Raw genomic sequence first — 7,814 nt, forward strand, 5'->3', positions numbered from 1 at the left:
GCACACCTTTCCTAATTTTAAATAATTAACCATTGGAAGTGTGTAATTAAACTTCCTCCTTTTACAATGAAAAAATTAAAGAACACATTGGTTAAATGGATTTTGCTTAAAGTAGTGTGTTTGGTCTAATTAGTTAGTCTCAAAATTGCTCCTAAATCTCTCCTAATTCTGGTTTAGTTGCATTTAGTGTGCTTTGCTTTTTGGGTTTGTTAACCTTGAATCCAACTTTTAGAACTTTTCAAAATTCAGATTAATACATGGTAAAAAAGGACTCCATTTTCAACAGTAAGTATATGAAACTTTTAACTTGTGTGAATCAAGCTTAAGTTAGTTGCCTATAATACCACTGATCATTTATTCTTAGGAGTCCTGGTGTGGTGCTATAAACTCAGCGCTGGACTACTAACCAGAGATTAGTGGTTCAAACCCACCAGCCTCTCCATGGAAACCCTATACAGAATCTCTATAATTCAGAACTGACTCAACGGCACTGAACAACAACAACCACACCATTTATTTTTATGTATTGCAGGCTTTGCTGAAAATGGATTGTCAAGGGTTAGTAGCACGCCTCACCAAAGAGGTTATTATTCTAACTTCTGCTGTCAAGCTTGGGAAAGGTTGGAGGGAAGTAGCTGAAAAGTTAGTAAGACTCACAAAGCACCAGATGGAAGCATATGAAATTCCTCACCGAGGAGAAGCTGGGACCGTTGCTGTTGAGGTAAGATTTTATTTTTTCTTAACTTTTTACTATGAATTGAATAAAAGTTTACAGAGCAGATCATCAGTTTTACATTCAACAAATCATATACTTTGTTTCATTATAATGATTATAATTCCCTAATATGTACCAAGTCCTGGTGTGGCGCTGTGGGTTAATGAGCCAGACTGCAAAGCCATTTGAACTGCAAGGTTGACAGTTCAAGCTCACCAGCTGCTCCTCGGAAACCCTATACAGGATCACTAGGGGTCAGAACTGACTCTAAGGCACTTCACAATATGTACCAATAGTTAACAGTATTTACCTCTATTCAGGTTAACTTTTGCATTCCATCCTGTGTCTTCACTAACTTCATTTTTCTCTCCCAACCTCCCTTGTGGCATTTACTGCCTACCCTGTCACCCATGTTAACATGTGTCTACCTCCCAGCCCTTGTAACCACAATAGAGCATGCATAATGTTCCTTTCCCTCCCACCTCTAGTAATCATTATAGAATATTTTTTTATCAAAATAAATTTTGCTGATAAATAGAAATTAAAGCAATTTTTAATGACCAGATCAACTTTATTCTCTTTGGACTGAGAACCAACAACAGCAGACAACAACTTGAGATTACATGACACCACCAGAACTCAATCCCGATAAAGAAGTATTTAAAGTTAAACAAATTTACCAACTTAAAATTAAAAACCAGAGATGTCAAAGTATAATGAAGTCAAGTACCAAGTAAAAAGAGGGAATAGTGTAAATACAGAACTTTCAAATGGCAAGAAAGTCAAGTAGATTTCAAGATAAAACAGAACTGTTTTAAGCAGGGCAAAAATTGATAAATTACAGGGTTAACACACTTTTCCTGGTTTTAAACCATTCAGTGTCCCCTTGTTCTGTTTGAATGACTGCGTTTGGTCTATGTACAGGTTCCTCATGAACACAATTAAGTTTTCCAGAATACTCGTTCTTTGCAATATTTCCATAGCTTGTTGTGATCCACACAGTCAACAGTTTTTGCATGGTTAATAAAGCAAAGGTAAACATATTTCTGGTATTCTCTGCTTTCAATTAAGATCCGTCTGACTTGATATCCCTTGATTTACATCCTCATCTGAATCCGGCTTGAACATATGGCAGCTCCCTGTCAATGCACTGTTGTAACCATTTTTCAAGTATCTTCAGCAAAATTTTACTTGCATGTGATCTTAATGATACTGTCTGATGATTTTTGCTTTACATTTGCTCACCTCTATTTGAAATGGTCACACATATGGATCTCTTCCAATCAGTTGGCCACGTAGCTGTTGTCCAAATTTCTTGATATAGATAAGTGAATGCATACTGTGCTGCATCCGTTTGTTGAACGATTTCAATTAGTATTCCATCAATTCTTGGTGCCTTGTTCTTTGCCAATGACTTAAGTGCACCGTGGACTTCTTCCTTCAGTATCATTGACTCTTGATCATATGCTACCTCTTGAAATGGTTGAACAGCGACCATTTCTTTTGGCTGCAGTAATTCTGTGTATTCCTTTCATTTTCTTTTGATACTTCCTGCATCATTCAAAAATTTCCCCATAGAATCCTTCATTATTTCAAGTTGCGGCTTGAATTATTTCTTAAGTTCTTTTAGCTTGAGAAATGCTGAGCATGTTCTTCCCTTTTGGTTTTCTTACTACAGGTCTTTGCACATTTCATTTTATTCTTGACTGCCTTCTCGAGTTATCCTCTGAAATTTTTGTTCAGCCCCTTTCCCTACTCATTTCTTCCATTTGATTTAGCATCTCTATGCTAGAGAGCAAGTTCAGAGTTCGTTCTGACCTCTATTTTTATCGTTTCCTTATTCCTTGTATTCTCAATAACCTTTTTCTTTCTTCGTGTCTAATGTTCTTGATGACGTTCCACAACTTTTCTGATCTTCAGTCATTAGTATCTAATGCATCAAATCTGTTTTTCAGATGATCTCGAAATTCACATGGGATATGTACATGGTCAGCTTATGGCTTTTGTTGACTATTTTAATTTTCTTCAGCTTCAGTCTGAACTTGCATAGGAGCAATTGATGATCTATTCCACAGTCTGTCCTTGTCTTGCTTTTGCCAGTGACATCTCTTCCACAGTTGTTGTTGTTGTTATGTGTCTTGGAGTTGGTTCCAACTCATAGCGACCCTGTACAGGGTTTCTGAGGCTGTAAGTCTTTACGGGAGCAGAAATCCTCATCTTTCTCCCATGGAGTGGCTGATAGTTTCGAACTGCTGACCTTGAGGTTCGCAGCCTGATTTGTAACCACTATGCTTAGTCAGTTTTATTTATGCGTATGCCATCTGGTTACGTTCATGTGTATAGTCTTCTTTTTTATGTTGCTTTAAAAGGGTATTTGTAATGAAGAAGTCACTGGTCTTGCAAAAATTCTATCACACAATCTCCATTATTGTTTCTATCACCAAGACCATATTTTCTAACTACTGATCCTTCTGCTTTGCTTCCAACCTTTGCATCCCAATTGCCAGTAATTATCAGTACATTTTGATTGCATATTTGATCAATTTCATACTGAAGAAGTTGATAGAATTCTTCAATTTCATTATCACTGGCTGTAATGGTTGTTACATAAATTTGAATAATAATGGCACTAACCGTTCTTCCAGAAAGCCTGGATATTTTTATTTGTATAGTTCTGAGTTTTGCTACACATTTTCTCCCACTCTATCTGGGCCCTTCTACTGTGATCCCTTTCAAATCAGTTAGTAGTGGCAACTCGTTACCATCTAGTTCTTCTGATCTCAGAGTCGTGATGACTGGTGTTCACCTGCTCTGTTTGTCCATTTCTATGGTTGATCCTAAGTATCTTCAGTTTTCATTACTCTTCTTTATTCTGCACATAGAGAGACTAATTGTTGCACCTTAGGTGGCTACTCATAAGCTTTTAAGATCCTGTTCAATACTCACCAAAGTGGGATGTAGAACACTGGTTTTGGGTACTATATTATTGACTGTGGTGTCCCTCCAGACCCAGGAAATCAAGGGCTTAAGATGTTTTATAAAAATCTAAGAAATATTCTTCATTTTACCCCCTGTATGTTCTACCACATTCACAAGTGTGTTTGCAGCAAAAGAAAATACCCCTGTATCTACATCCTCTTCAAACCCTTCTATGTTTGTAGGTATCCTCACACTCTCCTTCCCATATCCTTTCCGTCTATGTGTCTTCCCATGTATATACCAGCAGAACACTGATATAAGATTTTTGCTTGTCTAATTTGGTAGTGAAAAGTTACAGATAACAGTAACCTGTAGTCCTGATGTGATGTTGTAATATAAGCTCTAGACAGCTAACCACCAGTCACAGCAAAATCACAGATCAAGTAAAGCAAATGTAATGTGCTACCAGTGTACATAGAATACTTGAGGGAGTGTCTTAGAGGATCCACTCACTCAAATCACTGCCCCTGTTAACCCGTTGCTGTTACCTGAGATAAGCATATGTCAATCTTCAAACGCATTGACACCTTTCAAAATATGTTTATGTTTCTAGCATGACCTTTGATAAAATGAATTTTATAACAAAATCAGCAAGCTCACTAGTTAATAGGCAGGGCTAGGACTATAGAGACTTGAGCAAAAAAACGATAAATTTTTAAGGCAGAAGATGAGGCCAGGTCAGTAAGGGAGGAGGATATAGTAAAGGTGCTTGATGACAGAAAACATAAAAAGCTTGACCAGTATAGGATTCCTGGAAATGGGGGATCGAGATACCTAAGAGCTTAATGATTTCCTTCAGAATTTTGCTTGCAATAAAAATGGAAACATCAAACACGGAATAACAGCACATAATACAAATTAAATATTTGCATTGATATTAAAGCCAATCTTTACGTTTAGTCTCAAGTTAGTTGGGTGTTTTCTTCTGATTGTCATATAAAAATGTGAGTCAATTTTTATCTTTAAAACTATTCCAGTGATGAGCACATGTAACATGTTTTTAACCCTTCTGTTAAATGAGTGTAGATATTTTCAAAGTATTTTAGTTTAGGAAAAGCTTCCTTCTCTGGCTAGAAGATGACTTAGTAGTTGGGAATGCTTTCTAATTACTTTTTGACAATTGTTTTAAAGCATTGTCAAGTAGGTTCTGAACCACAGAGAACCCTGTAAGGGTTTCTGAGGAGTGATTGGTGGGTTTGAACTCCAACCTGGTAGACCAGTGCTGATTTTACAGTTCCATACCAAAGCTAGTTATTCATATTTTGAGATTTTTTTTTTTCTTTCTTACTTAAAGCAACTACATCAGGAGGAGCCAGAGAAGGCAGCCTTTCCATGAAGAGTACTGAGGCCATCAAATCAATGCAAGTCTGCATAGGCACTTTCTGTGATCCAAGAACTTGGTTTTCCAGCCAGGGCTCCTTTTAAACATGTTTTAGCCGAGAGCAGCCAAAGATTGAAGACATACTTTTCCCTCCTAGATATCATTTATCTCCAAAAATTTATGAGTGTACCACAACACACAAATCAGCATAACATGAAAGAGTTGTAATGGACTCACAGTGAACTCAATGTGTACTAAATAAGTTGAAAGATGACAGAAGTTTAAAAAGGAAAATGAGCAATAGTATCATGAATATGATGTTCTGACTCAGAGATTTCCGTTAACTGATTAAAAACTTGTCTAATTAAAATCAGAACTTCTAATTTTTTTTTTAAATACGGTTCTGATTTTTGAAAGGTTTTGTTCAGAGAGTTTTTTATTCTGTCAGCTGTTTTAAGCATCTGGCTTCTCTCTAGTTGTGGTTGTTTATAGATAGTTTGTCTTTCCCCAAATCTCGATGGAGGTAAACAAACAGAGTATTCTTCCATTATTTACTTTTGCATAGTACAAATCACAAATGACTAAATCTATGCCTGAAACTGATAAATACTCATAAGCAAAACGGAAAGCCCCTAGGTGTCATTCTAGGGCTATTCTTGTAATTAATACTAAGTCACCCTTCTGATTCATTCTATTAAATACTAAAAAAGATCCATGATGTTTTGGACCTATGGCTGTTCCAAATAATCTATAGGAATCTATTTCATGGCCACTTGAACTAAAGAAAAAATTATACTAGTTTTCATCTCTATAAATTGGTGTGGAACTATAGATAAGCATTGAACTGCCAACCACAGGTTGGTAATTCAAACCCACCAGCCCCTCCCTGGAAACCTTATATAGATCACTGTGATTTGGAGCTGACTCAATGATACTTTACAGCAACAACAATCCATATAAGTTAATGAGCTATACAGTTTTGTTTCTTTGGAAGCAGATGATTTTAAAATATGTTCAATTTACCAGTCAAGTTGTTGTTGTCATTTTTAAGTGGTGTCGAGTCAGTTCCGATTCATAGAGATCCTTTATACAGTTTCCAATTTTTATTGGAGCAGAAAACTTCATCTTTCTTTTGTGAAACAGCTGGTGGGTTTGAACTGCCAACCTTGTGGTTAGCAGTCCAGTGTTAATCCTACAGCACCTTTACAGATCAAGTAGTTGACTTGAAAGCACACTGGCATTAGCTCTGGGTGGGTGGTGCAGAAGAAAGGAACTGGAATTGAGACAGAGAAATAAGTGGTTCCCATGCAGCTTTTGTTTCCTTTAGTTTACTTTCCTCAGAGTGTGCATACTCCAGAAATTTCCCTGTATGCGTGCCAGTGCCTACAACCGGGCTCTTTCACTCACTCACTCACTCACTCATTTCTATCCATTTCAGCTTTCCTCTCCTCCCTTTGTTTGATTTTTATTGTGTCTAACTGACAGTTCTCTGCCACTTAGGCTGGGCCAGGCACTATTGCAGAAACTTTACAAAAATTAACTTGTTTAATTCTTTCAGCAAAAATCTTTTGGGCTTACACTAATATTATCTGAGACATAGAGAGGCTGAGTAACTTGCTTAAATGTGTATAGCTAGAAAGTCATGTTTCTGGCTCAAGGCCCTAAATATTAACCATTATATATACTCTACTGTCACCTTCTCATAACCCAAAATGATGCCCACATGTGTGGGCCTGGAAGTGTGTTCAGGGCTGGGCATTTAAGCATCTCATTTCAATTTATCATTTTCCTATTTTCAGATCATGTTTTGACAACAAAAGTTACCTCAATATCTTTATCAAGCTTCAAGCTAATTAAAATATGGTATTATTGAAAAGTGCCATCCAATCATTTCCTACTCATAGTGACCCTTTATAAGGTTTCTAAGGAGTAGATAGGCTCTCTGGTAGTGTAGTGGTTATGAATCGGGCTGCTAACCTCCAAGTTGGCAGTTTGAAACTACCAGTTGTTCCATGGGAGAAAGATGAGACTTTCTGCTCCTGTAAAGATTTACAGCCTCAGAAACCCTGTGCAGGGTCACTATGAGTCGGAACTGACTCCACGGTACTTAACAACAACAACAACAAAGACTAGATGGTGGGTTTGAACTGTCAACCTTGTGATTTACAGTCCAATGCTTAGCTACAGATCCACACCAGGAGTCCCTAGATAATATTACTATCTGTCATATTTTTCTTGAGTGCATTTGATCCATTTCTAAAGAAGACTCTCTTTGGAGGTTTCTAGAAATGTCAACTTTTGAAAAACCATCTTTCCAAGTTAAATTTTAAGAAATATTATTCAATTTTTTAAATAGCATTGCTACATAAAAGCAAAACTTGAAATTTGATTGTAAGCAAACTACGTCTTTCATAGTATTTCTTTTGAAAGAACAGTTGCGCTTATGCCATACAAAACTGTGATTATTGCAAAGTTTTTAAAAGAAAATTCATTCGATGTTTTTTTTTCCTCAATATATTTATAAATATAACTCAATAAGCTGTTGTTGTTAAGTTCTGTTGAGTCGGTTCTGACTCATAGCAACCCTGTATAGTATGTCTGAGGAGCAGCTGGTGAGTTTGAACCACTGACCTTGCAGTTCAAACAGACTTTGTAGTACAGTTCTTTACCTCACAGTGCCACACTAGGACTCCTAGATTAATAGTCAGAATCAGTAAACTATTAGAAAGCTAAACCTTTTCTAAAACTCATATTTTATAAGGTGAAATTCTGAGCTTTTCGGTGCTGAGATATGTTGTT

The 7,814-nt window shown here is 36.7% G+C and overlaps 1 protein-coding gene across 1 annotated transcript in view; it reads left to right on the forward strand.

Moving 5' to 3' along the window:
• Positions 1–7,814, forward strand: part of MACC1 (metastasis associated in colon cancer 1) — a 35,342-nt gene that overhangs the window by 6,928 nt on the left and 20,600 nt on the right. Inside the window, exon 3 of the mRNA XM_006832229.1 lies at positions 533–721. Within this exon, the coding sequence (XP_006832292.1) occupies positions 533–721 (189 nt within the window). The remainder of the gene's footprint in view (positions 1–532; positions 722–7,814) is intronic.

The sequence above is a fragment of the Chrysochloris asiatica genome, unplaced genomic scaffold (assembly GCF_000296735.1).
Source record: "Chrysochloris asiatica unplaced genomic scaffold, ChrAsi1.0 scaffold00006, whole genome shotgun sequence".
NCBI classification, from domain to species: Eukaryota; Metazoa; Chordata; class Mammalia; order Afrosoricida; family Chrysochloridae; genus Chrysochloris; species Chrysochloris asiatica.